Source organism: Natrix helvetica, assembly GCF_964273705.1.
Source record: "Natrix helvetica genome assembly, chromosome: Z".
Classification (NCBI taxonomy): domain Eukaryota; kingdom Metazoa; phylum Chordata; class Lepidosauria; order Squamata; family Natricidae; genus Natrix; species Natrix helvetica.
Genome location: NC_138554.1, coordinates 120,226,908 through 120,247,696, shown reverse-complemented (window position 1 = coordinate 120,247,696; position 20,789 = coordinate 120,226,908). Strand labels below are relative to the sequence as shown.

The following is a 20,789-nucleotide window of genomic DNA, read 5'->3' as shown; positions in this document are numbered from 1 at the left end:
ATACATAAGGCATGTTCTAGATTAATATTATTCTTGGACACAATCTCTATGCTATATCACCAACAGTTTTTCAAACAATTCAATTCAAAAGAGTTTAAAAATAGTTTGCGTTGCAGCTGTCAAAGCAATCTACAGATCTATGTAAGAAGTTATCCAGAATGTGACCCAATACAAATTCTGGATGTTTGATTTTTATTTTCTATTAATGAACTCTTATCACTGATCAGTGGAATCTATTCAAAATAATTCATTTAAAATTCTGACTCTTAATCAAGAGAGATAGTAGTCTGTACACCAATATCTTTAACATATTGTAACATATTGTAGAATGTTCATACTTCTAGCTAATTAAGACAGCAAACTTTTCAAACATGGATGTAATATATTTATGATCTTCTCCTTAAAACACAAACCAGTTTAATAAATAACTCTTCATTTAATCACTCCTAGATGATACTGTGGTAAGAGGCATTTCATGATGATACCTCGTCTCTATAAAAAGCTTATTTTTATATTTTATCCAAGTATTTAATTTTAAGTATTTCTGTTTAATTTTAATCAATAAGATCTTATTTGTGAAGAGAACAATTATATATAATTATAATAAATATAATTCTGCAATTATATTTTGCAGAAACAGAGGTTCTTCAGAGACTACGGATTCAAAAATTTCTCAAAGACTATGTGTACTGCACCTGTACTTTCATGGCAAAATCACTTTGTGCTGTATTGAGTGCAACCTAGAAAGCAGCTTTAGTTAGCAGCTCTTCATCTCAATTGTTTTGGAGTGTACACCTTTTGCCTAGTGGATGTTTACGCGGTTGTCACCTACTACAGCATCCAAATATTAAGCTCTCCTTTATACCTGGCAGTACATTTAAGGGCCATGTAATTATTTTCATCCCATTCTCCCCATTCTTTGGTGGATCAAAAGTGCAGGGCAGAAAAAGCACAAGTACAAATCAAAGTTGTGGCACGCTTTCCTAGGAGTCTCCAACATCTGCCCGAATTCCTCCACCACCACCCAATTTGCAAGATCTTCTATGAATAGGATTGAAGAACTAGAATTCCCCACGGCCTTTCCCCCCCCCCCGCCCCCTTACGGGTCAGGGGCCCAGGGTCCTTTATTGTCTTAGGGAAAAGAGTTCCTGTAAACAGCTGCCCTCTACATTAGACTCCAGCGGAGCTGTCTTAGCGCCATCCCACCGGTTTCCTACGAAGGGGGAAGGAAAGAGGGGGGGGGGAAACAAAGCCGTCCTCTCGCCCCGCATTGGGCCTAGGCTCCGTTTCCCTGCCCCGCCAAGGCCTTCGCCGCTGCTTCCTTCAGGCGCACCGCGCTTGGCGAAGGAGCCTCAGCCGCAGCCGCCCCCTCCTCCTCCTCCTTCTTCCTTCCCCTCCACCTCCCCGGGGCCGGCCGGCCGCGCGCGGAGCGAAAAGGGAAGGGGCGGCTGGCGTGCGGCCTTGCAGCGGCGGCCGAGGCCTGCGCTCGAGTACTTTAGCTCGCCCTCCCACACTTTAGTTGTTGCCGCCGCAGGGCCTCTCAATGTGGGGACTGCGGCGGGCGAAGAGGTCGGTACCTGGTAGGGCTGCGAGTCCCCCTTGCGGTCGTGACAGCTGGAAAAGAAAAAGAGAGGGGCAGAAACGCAACGTTAGCGAGCGACCGTTACTGGCGGTTGGCATCGGGGGCCGGGGGGGGGGGAAAGGGGGAGGTAGGGCGACATAGGCGCAGTCGGGGAGGGCGGGACGCGAAAGGGGTATTATTTACCCATCATTGAGTCTTTGCTGTTTCCTCGCATACATTACCATCAATGCCCGGCCTGTGTGAGAGAGACTGAGGGGACCAGGAGGGCGCGGCCGGGCCACGGGCGCCGCCGAGGGGGGAAGGGGAAGCAGCGCTCCGACCGGGGACGGGGAAGAGGAGGGGAAGGGAGGGAGGAGGGGCGGCTCAGGCAGCTCGGCTGTGAGAGGAAGCGGCGCTCACGGGCCCATCTCCTCTCTCCACACCCGCGAGGAGAGGCGGCGCCGCAGATCACGCACACAAGAGTGCGGAAGACGACGACGTCCCCGCCGCCGCCCCCGCGGTCCGCCTTCGCTCGCCCGCCGCTGCTGCTGCCGCCGCCTCCCCCCCTCCCTCAGCCACTGCTCCCAACACTACCGACGTCCGATTACATCCGGGAAACTGGGACGCCACCGCCTTCGCTTACCGTCGGCTGTGGTCGGCTCTTTCCGACCAAACTCCTCCCCCCCCCTATGTTGTTTTTTTAATATCAACCTTCCTCTTTCTTAGGGCCTAAGCCCCGCCTACCTCCCCTCACAGATTCTGAGCGCCTCTCTTCCGAAAGGCATCGGCCGGTTCCGTTCAGTGCCGGAAATCCCTTGCTTGTGCTCGCGCTCTCGGCTCCCGCCTTCGGAAAACATCGGAGATTTCCGTCAGGCCGACGGCCTCCGCTTGGATGCGATCTCGGGTTTTCCCGGCGCTAGATGTTTTCCCTCTCGGTCTGCCGATCTGCTGTTCTTTCGGCTGTTTCCGTAAACGAAACGACGAACGCGTCCGATCGGCACTTTCCGTGACTCTTGTAAAAGCGACTCCCGAGGACGCTCCAAAGTGCCGCGAGCAATCTCTGGCCACTGATTGGCTGAGGCCTCTCCTCTCGTTCGCCTCCCTTAACTTTAAATGAGTTGCCTGCGGGAAAGAGACGCTGCAAGGCGGAACTTGCAAGGTCGGAGAGAGTTGCGGCTCGGCTGAGGATGGTAAAGCGATAACGCCTTTTGGTAAGAGTTTGGCTTTATTTTCTTATCCTAACACGGGACCTTTCTCTGCGGTTCTGTCCTCCTAACTAAAGTCTTTTTTTTTTTGCAGCCTTTGGGAAAACCGCCTGCGGGACGAGATTAAATCGGAGTCTGAAAAGAGACGCGTTGCAGCTCAGCCCCGTTCGAAAAGTAAGTCCTGGTGGGTTTGCAGCAATATCTGTTTGTGGGGTGACGGGCATAACTTGGCAAGCTTTCCGTGCATTGCACTGCAACTAATGTAGGTCTCCTGTGAGCTGGGGGTTGGACTACCACGGTCGAGCCGCTTGATGCCTCTACAAGACGGGAGTTGTAATCCAAGGAGTTTTTGATACACGGGATATTTCAAACACCGGAGGCTCCTGAATTTTAGCGACGTTGTTCGCGAAACGTCTGCAAAGAGGCGCAGCGTTCCGCGCACAAGCCGCGGGGGAGAGGATGAATTCCTGGGCATCTGGCTGAGGTCCCACTTGTTGGAGGTTTTGCTTTGGGGAAAGGGCGGGGGAAGAGAGAAGTAGAAACGCGGCACCATTGATTTTAAGCAGTGCGCAAGCGCGGAAATGAAGTTTCTCAGCTGCGCCCGGCGCCGGAGCTCCTTCACGGTTTCTGCCGGCTCCTCCGAGATGCCCGGTGACCATTTCGAGGGAGCCCCTGCAGCGCCCGAGACTGGCAGCCAAGCTATCATGGGTGCGGGGTTGTCGGGGTCCAAGAGCAGGGAGGCTCGGCCTTGTCTGTGTTTGCAGCTGGCGGCAAGAGCGCTCTCGTCTTCTCTACTGTCTACTGAGAGGACAACCGGAGGCGAGAGGGAAAAGGGGGCGGTTGTGGACCCTTCCTCACCTATGTCAGTGGCCAGAACAAGTAGGGCCCATGTCTAACCACTACCTTCAAACTTGCCAAAATGATTACACCTTCCAGACCCAAAACAATTTTTTCCCTATGCTTTTTTCTCTCTCCTTGCCTCAAAAATAGTCAAAATTAAAAGTGGCTCCTCTGGGTGGAAAATTAAGTAACAGCAGAGCAGAAACATAGCGGTAGTCATTGACTTAAGATTTGTTCAGTGATGGTTTAAAGTTACAATAGACCTGAAAAAAGTGGTTTATTACTGTTTCACACAACTGTTTTGCCTTCCCTATGGTTACAGGGTCCAAATTGAGATGCTGCACAACTAACCATTGCAGGGTTCGCATGACCACCTTTTGTGACCTGACAAGCAGAGTTAATGGGGAAGCCAGATTAACTTAACCATGTTAGTAACTTAACAGCTGCAGTGACTCACTTAAGGAATGTGGCAAGAAAAAGTCGCAAAATGGGGTAAAAGTTGCTTAACAAATTTATCACTTAGGAACATAAATTCAGGGCTCAATTGGGGCTGTAAATTAAAGACTGCCTGTAATTCCAGCAGCTTCAACCAGCTGTGCCAATGGTGTCGGATGATGGGAACTGTAATTCAATAGTATCAAGGAAGTCACAAATTCTCTTCCCACTTACTTAGATAGCAAGAGATCTGTGCTCATGCCCAAAGAGTAGGTGGTAGTAGCATTTGCCCAATTGTGGATTGTGCGCCTGTTGTACCTTTCCTAAATCATGAGGCCCTATGCTCAGTTCCTCACTTCATGGTCCTCTTGCGCTTAGACTACTGCAGCACGCTCCACATGGGTCTATTCTTTTTTTTAAATAAAATTTTTATTTTCAAACACAAACACAAAACATAACATAAAAACCTCTTTAATTCCAGAATAAATCACTTTCTTTGGGATATTCTGCCATGATGTTTCAATGAAATAAAAGTCCAAGCAGTTTCAAGCAGGATGTGATAGTATGCATCTCTCACCTCTTCTCCTTAACACTGAAGATAGCATTTAATTTCGTTGTATGAGGTGCAATGACAAAGTAAAGTAAACTAACTAACTACCAGCATGTCATATTTTATCCCCAGCCATCAAGGACTATGCATGGTCTACAGTCTCAGACACACATACACACACCACACATATGTTTCAAACAATATCTGTTTTCCAGAGATTTGAGAGCATAGTTGTATTTAATAGCCAGTATAAAGCTACAGAACAGCTTGGTGACTCTTAATTTGCAAAGCATTCAGGTGCTTTATGGGGCAGGAGGGCAAGTTTCTTTTCATTGTTTTGACTGTTTAAATGATTTTCTTTTATTATATGTCAACAAGCACTTGATTGCATTCTACACTCATGCAGAATCAGTTACATTTGTAACAATTCAGATTGCAGACTTAATATGAATTGTTAAATTAATGTGGAAGCACCTCAGGTGTCAGATTTAAAGCAGAAATGGGATCCTTGGAAATTTCTAAAACTGGTTTCCTCCATCACCTTTTAATTCAGTTTGTCTTCATATTAAAACATATGTGTACAATGTAGGGTTGCTATGATAACAGTTTTACTTTCTTTTCTTCCTGAAATGCATTTAGGAAATTGGTGAGGATACATAGCCAGTAGAAGAAAGCACCCTTGTCTTCCAAAGAGGATAAAGTTAGCAGGATGGCTCAGCAGGGAGCTATTCTCCAGGGCTGCAATAATGAACTTGTGAAGTATATGGAAGACTTGTGCATGCAAAAGAAAGAAATAGACCTGCAAATTGCAAAACTGATAGAAGAGAAGACTAAGATTCAGAATGAAATTGATATGTTAACCAAACAACTGGAAAGTATAAGTGAAAGTTTACTTTGGAAAAATACCATACAAAAGAAGCTTGATAGCATTCTTGCTGAAGGAATATTTGCATATGACAAGATTTTGGACAGTTCTAGAATATTGCTAAATGTTTTGAAAAAAGAAATAGAGAATTTAGACAAACTGATAGCATTGAAAAAGCTATTCAGTGAATCACAATGACATATTCCGACTCTGACTAAGCCAATGTTAACACTGGGAAACGAATGGGTTAGGAAATGCCATATTTTATTTTTCTATTATTTGCTTTATTAAGTTATATTTATTAATGGGTAAGGAAAGTATTTTTCAAATAATACATAGAAATAAAGCATCTGAAAACTCACTAAGGATAAGGTGTTGAAAATGAAAGGTTACTCAAGTTCTAGAATCTATCATTTGTCAGATTAAAAGGTGGGGACCAAATATTTTTATTTTAGTTAAAATAAGATATAATTCAGATAATGTAATGGATTACTGCATTAAAGAAAAGCAGTTTAGTGGGGGACGCATTACCAAATGTGGTCAGAGCAGTATCTAACCCAGGCTTTGGAAGTGAAAGCAACATGTAGTATATAAATCCTTGTAGAATTGATTTTGAGAGATGATATCACTGCCAGAAGTTTTCCTTTGTTATTCCTCTAGAAGAGGCTAGGCATTTAACCATAACTTCTCCTTAATAATTTTCCTATAAGTCTTACAGCCCTGTTCCCAGTAAACATGCAAAGATGTAAATTGAGAATGTAAAGTGGGAGAGTAGTCCATTTTTCTCTTTCCACATTTAATTTATCTTATCCCAGGTGGATCATTGTTAATTTTTCGTTCTGTGAAGGATATCCACAAATGCTGACTAGCTTGCTAGAAAAGGCGAAAGTAACTTTGTTTGGATAATGCTGTACCATGTTTAATGTGGTCTGAATGTGAACAATTTAGTTTGTTCGATATTAAGTATGACTTACGTTGTTAAAATTTGTAAGCCATGGTTAATGGTTTACTGTAATATGGGAATATATCCAATGCCTGGATGTGCAACAGTTTAATAAATAAACTATTTAATTTATTAAATTTATATCTCATCTTTATTTTGTACAACTCCTACTCAGCCTTCTTTTGTGTCTACTGGAGGACTAAAACTCTAAAACAATCACTCTGTTTCTAGACCAGTATCTTAACCTCCCACACCAGACTGACGTTTTTGCCTTAAAAACATCAATGTACTATATAGATCGAGTGAAGCAGTTACATAATTGTTGATTTTATTTTCAATTTCTAAAACTTTACTAACAACAACATGCTAGTAACACATAAGTGAAAAACCTCTAATGCCAATCTGAAAGTGCTTGGTTGAACTGAGTTTTAGGGTAATATTAAAGCACTGAGTTCTTAGGATTTGCATTTGTCAATTTCATTCATTGTGGTTTATAAAACTAATGTGATAATTCCTGGTATTATTTGAAAAAAAAAGGTACAAAAATTTGGTCATTTATCCACTCTATAAACACACTCTCGGAATACGCATCTTGCATAAACAAGTGTAGGAATAAAATGTCCTTATTCATAAGTATTCTGGTATTCTCACCAGGAAGTTGAAAAAATTGGGTTAACGATTTTATTAACAAAACAAGGTTATGCAGAAGTTGCTATGTTTGATTATGGCAGCTGAACATCCCTTGAACATCCAGAGAGGAACGTTTGCATACAACTCCAGTTTTCTCACTTATAAATGCCAATGCCCCATCACAGCTCTTTTCAAAGTTAAATGTTTTGGTCTGTATATGTTCAATTGGCAATAGGGTGGCCAGATTCAAAAGAAGAAAGATCACTTCAGTGATTGGCAGCTGTTCTGCTGTTTACTTCTTGGAGTGATGTCCGCATAGTGTTCATGAAGTCTATTTTTAGATTGGAAGGGATTATATTGCAGTCATGGATCGTACCTGAAAATATTTTTCTTCTTTCTCAATCCTTTCCTTTGTACATAAGAAGGTACATACAGTATATACACATATTTGTATGGAATAGATCTGTGTGCACTTTCTGGTGAAAAGAACAGACTGCAATTTGGAATTAAAACAATATTGGCACAAATAATTATAAAATAAAAAATTATTGTAAGAGACAGCTGGAATCAGCTTTGGAAATAGTTACTGTAGATTAAGCTGCAAAAAAGTGCAGGGGTTTTAGTAGTCCAAAGAGAGGTACTTTCATAGTCGCACAGATTACAAAAGGCCACTTTTTGTGCAGACCTGGTACATCCCATGGCCTGTGAATAAAACAGGATAAAGCTCTCCTCCACCCACCCCTGGCCAGATTCTGGTGTATCTGCAGCAAAGCCTTTTCTACAGATCTTAAAAGTAGACTCTTTTAGGATATATATATAGAACACCGGAAACAACTCTGCATACCTGCTTCTTATATGTCCATATACCAGTGATGGCTAACCTTTTTGTCACTGTGTGGCGAAAGCGTGCACATGTGTGTGCACCCATAATGCAGTGCGCACACAACCCCGTGACATCCCCTATGCATACGTGTGGCGCCCTGAATGCACCCTGCGCATGCGCGGCAGAGACCCGAAAACCAGCTGGCCAGTGGGAGGCGCATGCACATGTGTGGTAGAGCTGTGCTGGGGCGACAGCTCACCTGCCCTCAGAGAGGGCTCTGCGTTCCATCTGTGGCACATGTGTCATAGGTTCGCCATCACAGCCATATACTATTGTTGCATCTAATTGCTTCATCCTTTTTATTATCTAGAAAACGGAGTAATTCTGAAAGTTTTATATGCTTTTCCTGCAAAGGTTTTATATAGCATGTGAGAATTTTTTAAAAATAAAAATCTACTTTAATATAGTTTCTTTTGAAAGGTACAAATTGGCTCTATTCTTTTTAAATTGATATCACATTTTCCCAACTATATATTAATTTTTCTAAAGTTTTCTTGCTCAGGAATTAACAGGTTCTGTTTCTTGCTTCCTCATATGCAGGGACTAACATGGTGGATTATGGAACTTCAAAGAGGCCTTTAAAAAATGCTAGCCTCAGTCTCTGCATTATTAAATTTGCTAGGATATGGAAGTGTAGCAGAGGGAACTACATTGCACTGAAATGAATAAGACCTTGAAACATGAAGCAAATTTATTCTCAGAGGTTGCCACAAAGAAGAGGGAGTCAAACTATTCTCCAAAGCACCTGAGGGTAGAACAAGAAGCAATGGGTGGAAACTAATCAAGGAGAGAAGCAACTTAGAACTGAGGAGAAATTTCCTGACAGTTAGAACAATTAATCAGTGGAACAGAAGTTGCCTCCAGAAATTGTGAAAGCCCCAACACTGGAAGTCTTTAAGAAGATGTTGGATAGCTATTTGTCTGAAACGGTATAGGGTTTCCTGCCTAGGCAGGGGGTTGGACTAGAAGACCTCCAAGGTCCCTTCCAACTCTACTATTGTATTATTGTATGTTTAGCTTCAATGATGAGTATCCAACAGAAAGATGATAAATCAAATTATCTTCTTGTCTAATATCAACTATTTTCTGAAAGAATGCAGAATGGTTAAGAATTTTTGTGAATGAACAGTTTCAGTCGTACAGATTTTAATGTCCCCACAAAAATCAGTCCTATTTAGGGTGAAAAATAGAGGAGTTCAGTAGGGCACAAGTTAATCAAATACTCCTGCCAGAGGAGGAGATGGAAGGCCCTAAATTTATTCCCAGTGGGAGAGAACTGCCATATTGAAAGGAAGGTTATGTTAGGGCAGTTCTTTGCTGATCTTCAAAAAAAAAACATTATTACATGGATGGGAGGCCATCAGGGAATCCCTTGATTTTAGCCACATAAGGAAGTTATCAGAAAAAGGCAGTAATAAAACATTTTGTTTTAGAGCCCAAAACCCAATGTGTTCGTCTTCCTTATATCACCAGAAGTTGAGCCCCTTATAAAGGAATCCAAAAGGCTTTGCATCTTCTGATGTGTTTCAAACTTGGCAATTTTGGATGTGTGGACTTCAACTTCCAGAATTCCTCAGCCAGCATGCTAGGCATTTGGCTATCCCCTGCTTTGCTCTCCAATATTAATGGGACATGTACCAAGGCTATAGCCCTGTGATGGCGAAACTATGGCATATTTTCTGGCACGCCAGCCGTCAGCTCCGGTGCACATGTGTGCACTGGCCAGCTGATTTGCGGCCTTCCGGAGGGCCGGGGGAGGCCGTTTTGCGCCCCCTCGGCTTTAGGAAAGCCTCCGGAGCTGGAGGAGGGGCAACGCACCCATGCGCATATGGGCGGGGAGGATTTAATTGATGTGGGCACACATGCACATGGGATAGTGCACACGCACAATTTTGGCACGCCATAAGAAAAAGGTTCGCCATCCCTGCTATAGCCTGTATAGGGAGAGGACAAAGTTGTTCTTTCAGTGTATCTTTTCCTCAAATGAAGAAGGAAGCAGTGATGCTACGGTGATAGATAGTAGGGTCAGAAGGCGAGATGCCACAAGCAAGAAATTTCTGAATCTGGCAGCCAGGATGTCCCAGCTTAGCCCAGTTAGCCTCCGGAGATTAAAAGTGCCAGCTAATGATTGTGTAATGTTGGCTGGGAATTACAGCAATTGCAATCTTGAGTTCTATGTTAGAATATTGATTTATAAACATGGAACATCTGTGCCACGGATGCCCTGTATACATCAATCTCAGTCATTGATAATGACATGCTCAGGACCAGTCCTTTCCGGCTATGTTAACCCACAGAACCCTGTTTATTTACTTATATTCTGCTTTGATTATTTTCATAAATAGCTCCAAGTGGCAAACACACTAGTCCGTCCTCCTCCTATTTTTAACATTATGGCATACAGATAACAAGCAATAAGCAATATTGATTTAAGCAGCGGTGGGATTCTACCGGTTCGGCCCAGTTCGGGTGAACCAGTAGCTCTGAAGATCAGCTGAGAGCGAATCTTCAACCCGGATTATACTCACCTATATTTCCTTGTTTTGTAGTCTGGCTAATCGGCGCGGCAGAGTGGATTGCCCGTCTCAGCTGTTTTTCTGTGAACTGTGTGCATAGTGCACGTCAGGCATGTGCGCGAGCGAAGCGAGCCGGTTGTTAAACCTGTAGGATGCCACCACTGGATTTAAGGTAAAAGTAATGACTATTCAATACTAATTGCTTGTTAGGCAAAAATGAGAGAAGAGACAAGGGAGGTGTTCTTTTCCAGTTTCAACAAGAGAGTCATGACCTTAACATGTTCCCAATGAAATGAATGAATGCTTAGTTAGATAGGGGTGATTCCTCCAGCGTTTTGCATACTATACTGCTGCCTCAGAATCAACAGAAAGGCAAGTTCATTATGAAATCCTAGTCTGTCTTCTCAAAGCTGACACTTGTGTGAGGTCAACACACAGGCTCCAATGCTCAGAACTGCTGGAGTGTCCTGCTTCTTTTTCTCCTCTCATATACCAAACTAATTCCTCTGACAGTTGCTGCAGTTCAGATCTTACTGGTTCACAAACAAGGATCTGAAGGAAGGAAACAGAATCACTGGAATTCTGAGCCTCAAGCCAAGCTTCAAAAGAAACCCAGTTGTTTATTAGGAGCTTCATGTCTGTACAAACCAAGTGAAACCAACTCCAACCTCACTTAATTCACACCTTGGTTCTGACCCTGTTTCCCTGCCCCCAATGTGTGTAATCAGTCACATTCCCCAACGAAGCAATTTCGCGGGTTGTAGAAGTCACTCACTCCAATCAATGTGGGTCACCCTGTAGATAACCTTGACGTTGCCAACTGGAATGTGCTTCATTTTGCCTGAAATGCACATTCCTCCATGCAGCTGCGAGGGTTGATTCCCCCTCTCCCTCCCTAAGGCAACTCAAGAGCAGGTCAGGAATGCTTCGCAAATTGACATTAAACCTATATAATAGTATAGGAGTTTCATGTTTGAAGCAATTGTGATTAAGCTCTGAAATACTGTGCAATTAACTTACCAATGTAAAAATATGGAAGACAGTTTTTATTGTTGTTAGAAGACATGTGAGACCAAGTTAGGGAGAGATTGCAATGGAGAAAAGCTAGCTATGTGCTCACTAAGTATCCACAAAATACAGATAGTCCACTAACAATACTTTGTATAATAAACATTCAAAGTTACAAGAGCATTGAAAAAGGTGACTTCATTTTTCACATTTGGACTATCCCCATGGTCACATGATCAAAATTAAGCCGTTCAGCAACTGACTCATATTTATGACGGTTGCAGTGCCCTGGGGTCATTTGGTCATCTTTTGTGATCTTCTGATAAAGTCAATGGGGAATCCAACAACTGTGTCACTAACTTAACAACAGCAGTGATTCGCTTAACAATTGTAGAAAGAAAGGTCGTAAAGTGGGGGGGGGATTCATTTAACAAATGTCTCAGTGTTAAGTTGGGCAGATAGAAGAGACAGGATGCTGATTCTTCAAATAACAACTCTTTATTGAGTAGATCAATACAACGCAGCAACTTGCCTATCTGACAGCTCGCCCTTTTATAGGAAGCTGTCAGACGGCTTAACCAATGAAATTCAACAATTTTCCCACCGTAATGGAGGACCTGAATGAAGCCTTTGTGTCTCAGCTTCACTCCCTTGTTAATATTCAACACTTAGCAACAGAAATTTTGGGCTCAATTGTGATTGTAAGTCGAGGACTACTTGTATTTCCCTCCATTCTAGTCTCCTCCAGAAATGTTGGTCTCCAATCCTCAGCCATTCCTGAGAATTACATTTATAACTAATTTGTCCCAGGCAATCTTTAACTTGCATGCACATAACATGCTAAGACAAAAGACATGTAGATAGCCTCCATTTTGCAAAAGCAAGAGATACAATCTATGTCAAGAGCAGGTTTGTACACATTCAAAATAGTCACCACCTTAGTTTTCAGAGGAACTTCCAACACTGATTAATAGGCTGGAGGTTATGAGTATATTGGTGCCTGCTTTTTCCTTAATATTTTCCTGTTGTTTAATCTTCTCACGTAAGGCTGAACCTACATGAATATTATATGGTAGTCTATTAAAAAGATAAGACAGACCAAAATGTAAGGGAACACACCTGCTGTGCAAGAAGCAATTAAAGATTAGCACTGTAATATACTCTACTGGAGTCAGTAGGTAGAAAGCTGAAGGGATCTGGAAGAAGATGAGTCTCTTGTCTTACCTTACAGAAATCCAGACCTTTGCGGCTTTGCTCTGCATCGCATTTCATTATTTCAGTTTGTGTGATGCATGGTTTGGGTGACCTCTGTGGCTCATCCCATTTAAAGAGCTTATAATGGCACATGAGATAATTAGGCTTAGCTCTTGGATGATAATGTTCTTATTTCCATTCTCTGCTCGCAGGTGTATATCAAATATGTTGCTTACAACCAAACAACATTTCTAAGCAAACATTGTGATGTATGCCAACCAGCAGTAGGATTCACCTTCCCTACTGGTTCGCAAACGTGAGCGCACCGGTGATCGGTTTTTATTTTTTTACTACTGGTTCACTCGTGTACGTGCTTTCACAAGTGCGCGATGCTTCTGCGCATGCGCAGAAACATCCGGGCAGGTGGACAGAGTCTCCCGCTGCAGCCACTACCGGTTCAGCCGAATTGGGAGCAACCCACCTCTGGAGCGCGCGCACATTACATCGGCACGGGTGGGCGGAGCCTCCCGCAGCTGCAGCTACCAGTTCGCCTGAACTGGACAGAACTGACAGAATACTACCTCTGATGCCAACTGTGTATATGCTGAAGATTCATATGACCCATTCAAATGCCACTGGGTTTACATTGTTTGCAAAACCATGGTTTACATAACCATGGTGTATTTAACAAACCATGGTTTACTAAATACAGCATAATAGTTTAAGCTATGATTTGCCACAAATTGTAAATCCTACCATATATTAAACTGTCAACTTTAGTTTACAAAACACAAAGCCTGGGAATACACATGCTGACTGGGGAATTCTGGGAATTGAAATCCATAAAACTTAACTGTTGTCAAGTTTGAAAAACATGCCCTTGGAGCAATGATGGCGAACCTATGGCACGGGTGCCAGAGTTGGCATGCAGAGCCCTCTCTATTGGCACACTTGCTGTTGCCAGCTGCTCTTCTGGTTTTGAAAAACAGGCCATTTTGGGGCTGTTTTGGGGGCTTTTTTGATCTGTTTTCAGACTGAAAACGGCCTGAAAACGGCCCAAAGAGCGGCCTGAAAACAGCCCCAAAACAGCCTGAAAATGGTTCAAAAACGGGCAAAAAAAATGCACACACATACACGCACATTCCAGTTTGGGCACTTGGTACTGAAAATGTTCACCATCAGTGCCTTAGAGCAATTGGTGAAATCAGCCATAAAATAGAAAGGGGGAGGGAATCTAAGCCTGGATGTGTAGTGGCAAGACCAAAACTAATTTCCTCTCCAACTTTATCTCACTGTGCTTTGCAAATCTGAGTATTTTATCCTCTTCTGAAAACAGATTCAAGCTGAGAATAAAATTGGTCAAATATTACATTCAAGGGCCTTAGGAAAGTGAGCTCCTGTTCTCTAAAGGATCCGTTTTTGCAAACCAAAAGTGATTTAGAAGAAAAAAGGATAATCGCTATTTTGTACCTTGTTTTTTTTAGTAGAAAGTGATGTCACAACACAAATTTGCCCATGAAAAACGTAATCATGGTTTTCTCAATGAACTCAATTTTCTGAGCATGCAAGACACATTGGGCCGTCACCTGACCACATGCATTATCTGACCGCATTGAAACAATTGGCTTTGTAATCTAGTGTGGCATGAAATCATAGCCAGACTAAGACAATTTCATGGACTCTGTTATATGCATTTCCCATTATTAGCCCCAAACAGCCACACATTTAGCTTCAATCAGTTATCCTGATTTTAAGGTTAAGGATATTTCCAGACAAAAACTGGTTTTGTCCTCCTTCATTCATGCAACAACAGCTTCAACCTAAAACCATTATTTAAAAAGAGCAATAAAGAATGTCCTTTCTGAGTCAACTCTGGATGTTCAGACAACCCCAGGAGCTCTTGATACAGTTTTACAGAGGAATTATGGAGTCTGTCAGAATCAGAAAGTTCTAGGATCTCTTAAATATTGTGTTTAAATCATTTCCACTAGAGCAGCATCAGCAGAAGAAGAAGTAGCCAGTTAACTGCCTCTTTGCATCGGGTGAATGAAGGCACACTCAGGCTTCAGAGTAACAAACAGCTCTTTATTAGCACAAGTCAACTATGTACAATCCAGCGAAGGTTCAGTCTGACAGCAGCCCTTTTATAGGGAGCTGTCAGACCCTTCGACCAATCAGATTGAATCTCTGTTCCAGCCGGAACAGAGGACCTTGGTGTAAACCATTGCCAATGTTTCTGGTATCTAACAGCCTCAGCTTGGGAAAACCTCCAGAAGCCTCATAACATCATAGGAAAATGATGGTAATCCCATATTGATGCACCTGTTGTGCATTGGTGTGGCCTTAGGGAGATAGATGAAAACTTCATTCTATCCATGTTTTCCATTCCATGCATAATTACACACACACACACACACACACACACAGAGAGAGAGAGAGAGAGAGAGAGAGAGAGAGAGAGAGAGAGAGAGAGAGAGAGAGAGAGAGAGAGAGAGAGAGATGCTCCACCCTTGATTTATGATGGGAACAGCAAGACTGAGAGTTGCACCATTTCCATTTAGTAGCATAAAGATTTACAAAGGTTCATAGTCAAGTTTGCACTCTACATGTGGAGGTTTTGTTTCCCCTTTTTAAAAAAAATCACCAACCTGTGCTCATTCTTTGCATTGCAAGCTTGACCTCAAATCTTCCTGTGAGACCTCTGATTTCCCACATATTTCTTTCAATGCTGCTTGTTCAATGCCAGTTCCCTGAGCTGGTCTAATTTACAAGCAACCACTTTCTTTGGGCTAAAAAGAGACAGGCTTTTGAACGGTAACAATTGTAGAGATGATTCATGCTGTGCTTTCTTCAAATTGGTAGGCAGTTTTGCTTTCCCTTACTTAACTTCCCCACCGCCACCTTCTGAACAAGGGGTACAAAATAAATAGCTGCAGCTGCCTTCCAAAAACTTGACCTGACCTCTTCTTCAATCAGGGTCACAGCCACACTTCATTTTTTTACACTTGACTTTCTACAAAATCAAAGCCAGGTTTCCTCCTGAAAGCTTAACTCCTTTCTCTCTGGATTCTTCACCACTTCTCTCCTGAATAAGCTATTGAGAAATGGCAGTGAATAAGAGTGCTGATATAAAGAAAGAAAGGTGAGTATCATTTTAAGGAAGATAGTGGAAGTGGCATGGTAGAGTCTCAGGGGTGGGCTTCAAAAATTTCAGCAATGGGTTCTCTGCTTGGTTGCTGGGTGGGCGTGGCCTAGTCAGCCTCCTGCACCATGGGGGGGAGGGGTGTTTTCGCTTTCCCCAGGCTCCGGAAATCCATTGCCGAGTCTCCGTGCAGGCCATGCACTTACCTCGCATCCAAAATGGGCCGTGTGGAAACTCCTGGGAGGGGCGAGGTGGGGTGTCAGCAGCGGGTTATGGTGGGCGGGGCCAGCCAGGGGTGGGATTTGGAGGTTTTCCAAACCCAGGCAAACCCAAGGCACCCATGCCTTGCCTGCAGGGTATTGATCCATTTCTTTTGTTATTCCATTGTTCTCAAGTCTAAAACTCATGGTAATTCTTCCCAGCTGAGTTCTGTATTGTTTCACACTTTTAGATAAAATATTTCCATCCGCTCTGTTGCACTATATGGCACTGAATGCTGGGCAGCAACCACAGGGACCGGAAGCTCTGTCCATGCCATGGAAATGTGAATGCTTCATTGGATATCGGGCATCTCCCTTCTTGACCACATCACAAATGACACCATTTGACAACATTTTGGTGTGGAATCAATTATAGAGAAGATGAGTGAAGGCCGGCTCGTTGGTATGGACATGTCCAGAGAGCAGCACCTTCCACCATGGTCAAGACTGCCTACCCTCAGAAGCAGGAGAATTATACACAGGAATGGGTAAAATGGATTGATTACATACAGAATAAATACCAGACTAGGAGGTATTATGTAGCCTTTAGGTAAGAATGTTTAGACTGATAGATGATTAGAGTAAATAATACATGGGATGCTTGGAATTGTTAGAGTGGTGTATAGCGGAAGTCAAGGGGGGCTTGAGTGGGAGGTGGGGGTGGGTTAGGGTGGAGGGTGGGGTAATATATATGCATAATTAAACTAGAAGATGGGATTAATGAAATATTGTTATTTTAAGAGAAATTTATATTATGATTTATATATGTTTAGTTAACTTAGAAGATGGGATTAATGGGCTATTGTTACTTTAAGAGAAACTTATATTATGTTTGTTGGGAGGTGAGGGGGTACAATATGTGAATGAGTAATCTATTTTAAGACGGGGGGAAGGGAGGGTGTAAAATATTTAGTATAATATTTGAATGAGAATTTTTTGGGGGGTTGGGGGAAGGGGAGGGGGCATAGTATCTGTATGAGACTTACATTGTATGGTGGGGGGGTTAAAAGGGGGAAAATTTGTTTGTATAAAACTTTTTCAATTAAAAAAAAAAAAAAAGACTGCCTACCAACTAAAAGTCAATGGCCGGCAACCTCGCGAGCATCCAAAACAGAGATGGCAAGACACCATCAACAAAGATATGCAAGCCCAAGGCCTGCACCCTGGAGACGCAGCTGACCATGCAAAGTGGCATTCAGTGATAGGAAAAGCGGACCCTGCACCTGCAGGAACACGCTAGGAAGGAGGAGGAGGAGGAGAAGAAATCTTCCCATACGGAAGATTATCTACAATATACTCTGAACTATTAATGAAGGGCTGTCTTCACCCCTTTCTCTCACACATAATATCCTGGCTGAATTGCATCTTATTCCCTGCCCCCTCCTGGAGAGCCATCTCCTCGCCACATTCCATCACATCTCTTCTATTGTTTCTGGAGACAAAATTGAGGCAAAATGGGATTCATCTGGAATCACTGAAGGATTTAGGTTCTTATATACCTGTAATCATAGACAGTGATAGTTGGGATAATGGAAGAGGCTGTATGAAACAGAGAGGACCTCAAAGGTTATGCATACCTACCAGATACATTATTCTCAAAACTGCAGTTTTTAAACTGAAAGAAAACGAAAAGGACCATTTACATGACTGAAAAGTAATTATTTTAACAGCTTTAATGAAATGCAGTTAATTAGCCCACCATTCAATGGCCAAATTCCTTGACTTTGCAAATCTGCCCATTCTACAAAATAAGGCTTCTTATTTTGTGGTAGCTAAAAATTAGAAGGAGCTGTTGGTTGGAAAAGGTGCTTCGTGATTGCTTCTGATTTTTGACACCCCTGCATTAAATGGAATGAGTAAAAAATGACAGACTGGTAACACCATTTCTAAGATCTGTGCTGCTAAAAGCCACAGGAATGCTGGCAGTATCATTTTATGCTGGGCCGTTTTTTCAATGTGATTAATTGCTGCAAACACTACTGTTCCTTCCCTCAGCTTCCCTGCATTCATAACACACTGGAGCACCCCATTCTACCCATGTTTTCCTTCCTCAGGACTCCTGCTAAATAACCTGTGCATTTCGGGTTTATAGTAACAATGGGGAATCCCTGGATGGCCATCGCTAAGCCATACATTCATGTGACATTCATTCACTAAGTCCCACATTCAGGTGTTTTACAACTGCATCTCTTAGTGACTGCAATCCTAACTGTGGCTGTATCCCAAGGACAACCTGTGCAGAGAATGACTTAGAACAGGCGTGTCAAACTGGCCGTCCACAGGCTGGATGTGTTACATGCAGGCCACGCCCACCCCAGCACCATGAAAGGAAAAAAGTCATGAAATGACACATGACAGCAACGTGACACCGTGAGTTTGACACCAGTGACTGAGAAGATGCTATCTTGGGGGCCCTTTTAGGTACAAAGAATGTCAAAGTTAAGAAAAGCATGCATAATTCTCATCCCATTCATCTTGAGGCAATCCTTGCTTTGGTTTCTTTGCACACATAGCATACCTAAACCTCATCTGGAGATAGGTAAGGCTTTCTGTCACCCTTTTTCATTGAGAAACCCTACCACCTTGAAGTACTTCAAGTGTCACTTTATCCTCATAGATAAAACATTGGGGTACAGGACCTATTGAATCAGGAGGAGAGTCTCCCCTTTTGCTTTTCTGGATTTCTTTCTACCCCATCCAAAAGCTGATCTGCTAAATAGAGGAGGTGGCAATGGCTGGAGATGTAGGAACTAGCACTATTCCTGATGTGGTGTGTCAGCAGCCATGTGGGCAGGTGGCTCCTGGGATGGAGGTGCAGACACCTCAACCAGTGCTTCCCCCTGCCTCTTGTCCTGCCTGCCAACAAAAGCGTGCCGTCCTGCAAGTGAACCCGCTCACAGCATGTTTGAACGGAGAGAAATATGATGACTCCAGGCAGCTATAACATTAAAGTAGGTGAGCTACTACTGCACAGTTGTTGTTGTTGTTGTTGTTGTTGTTGTTACTTGCGAAGTCATGTCTGACCCATTGCAACCCCATGGACAACATTTCTCCAGGCCTTCCTGTTCTCTACCATCCTCTGGAGTCCATTTAAGATCATGCCGACTGCTTTGGAGACTCCATCCAGCCACCTCATTCTCTGTCGTCTCCTTCTTCTTTTGCCCTCAATCGTTCCCAGCATTAGGCTCTTCTCCAGTGAGTCCTTCCTTCTCATTAGGTGGCCAAAGTACTTGAGTTTCATCTTCAGGATCTGGTCTTCTAAAGAGCAGTCAGGGTTGATCTCCTCTAGGACTGTCTGGTTTGATCGCCTTACAGTCCAAGGGACTTGCAGAAGTCTTCTCCAGCATCATATTTCAAAGGCCTCAATTCTTTGGCAATCAGCCTTTCTTATGGTCTAACTTTCACAGCCATCCATGGCAACTGGGAAAACCATCGCCTTGACTATACACCCTTTTGTTGGCAGGGTGATGTCTCTGCTTTCTGCTTTTACACTGCTTTTATTACAGCACAGAGTAATACCATAATACTTTGATCATCAAAGACCATTCTCAAATTCTTAATGGCTGTCATACCCAGTAGTGACGTGCAGTCAGGGGAGGCAGGGGAGGCAGAGCCTCACCGCTTTCATCATGAAAATAAAAAAAAATTACCCTGGGAAGCCGCGAAAGTGGCTGGGAGAGGCGTGTGGCTTGGTTTAGCCTCCCTGGACATCTCAGCAGCAGCCCCAAGTGCACCGATCTCGCCATTTTTTGCATCAGGCGAGCCCAGGATCCTTGCAAGAGGAATGGGACCACATGTGCAGGAGGCTCCTCAGCGCCAGCCTCAGATCAGCGCAGCCGCAGTCCCCTTCATGTTGGCTCAGGAAGGAGGGGAATGGGACCACGTGTGCAGGGGAAGGGGACCGCGGCTCACGCTGATCTGAGGCTGGCGCTGAGGAGCCTCCTGCACACGTGGTCCCATTCCCCTTGCAAGGATCCTGGGCTCGCCCGATGCAAAAAATGCCTAGGTAACATCATCAGTGCTAGAAGGGAGGGGGGAGGAGAAGAAAGGAGAAGTTTCTCTTCTCAGAAATGTCTTCTCAGTGGAGCTGTGGCAGTCTGCCTGTCCCTTTCTGACATTTCTGAGAAGAGAAACTTCTCCGGTCGGGCTGTGCCCGTGCAATCGGAGCAACCACACGGTTTGATGATGTCACCAGCCTCACCAGTCATAAACCTCACAGCACGTCACTGATACCTAGCAGTACTGTACTTACACCATAAAAGAAATCTATTCTATATAGTAAAAATCATCCTTAATGGTGAAGCCTTTAAATAGTTAAGATCTTTTGTCTTATCTCTTATTTGGGTAACCAATATGATCTAGTGTTTTGGATATTAGAACAAGAGCTGGAAACTCCCAGTCCTGCCTCAAGTAAACTGCTTTCTAACAAGCAGTTTGGTTTCAGGAAAAAAAATGTTCTGTAATCTGTAACTCCTACACTGCAGAAACATTTGGACCACACAACTCGACCAGAGTAAAGCAATAGACCCAATTTACATAGACGTCTGCAAAGCCTTTGATTCAGTGGTACAGGACAAATTTCTGTTAAAATTAAGTTCTTATGACATTTCTGGATCCCTACACAGGTGGATAACCATGTTCCTGTCAAACAGACAACAAGTAGTCAAAATATAGCCCTATCAAACCCTGCACCAGTTAACAGCAGTGTCCCCAAGGCACTGTTTTAGGACCCACAATCTTTCTGATTTACATAAATG

General features: G+C 43.3%; 1 protein-coding gene and 1 long non-coding RNA gene across 5 annotated transcripts in view; one reads left to right on the top strand and one right to left on the bottom strand.

Moving 5' to 3' along the window:
* The window catches only part of WAC (WW domain containing adaptor with coiled-coil), a 70,908-nt gene extending 68,358 nt beyond the window's left edge, over positions 1–2,550 (bottom strand). Inside the window, exons 1-2 of one of the 4 annotated variants that reach the window (XM_081969894.1) lie at positions 2,306–2,550; positions 1,578–1,614 (exon numbers count right to left, since the gene is read on the bottom strand). In XM_081969894.1, the coding sequence (XP_081826020.1) occupies positions 1,578–1,614; positions 2,306–2,418 (150 nt within the window). In that variant the 5' untranslated portion in view covers positions 2,419–2,550. The other 3 variants (XM_081969896.1, XM_081969895.1, XM_081969897.1) reach the window with 3 other exon arrangements.
* An 82-nt stretch (positions 2,551–2,632) lies between these two features.
* On the top strand, positions 2,633–5,300 carry LOC309381397. The gene is made up of 3 exons (XR_014173550.1): positions 2,633–2,772; positions 2,861–2,940; positions 5,231–5,300. It is a non-coding gene; the product is annotated as an uncharacterized lncRNA (long non-coding RNA).
* Positions 5,301–20,789: the final 15,489 nt, after the last annotated feature.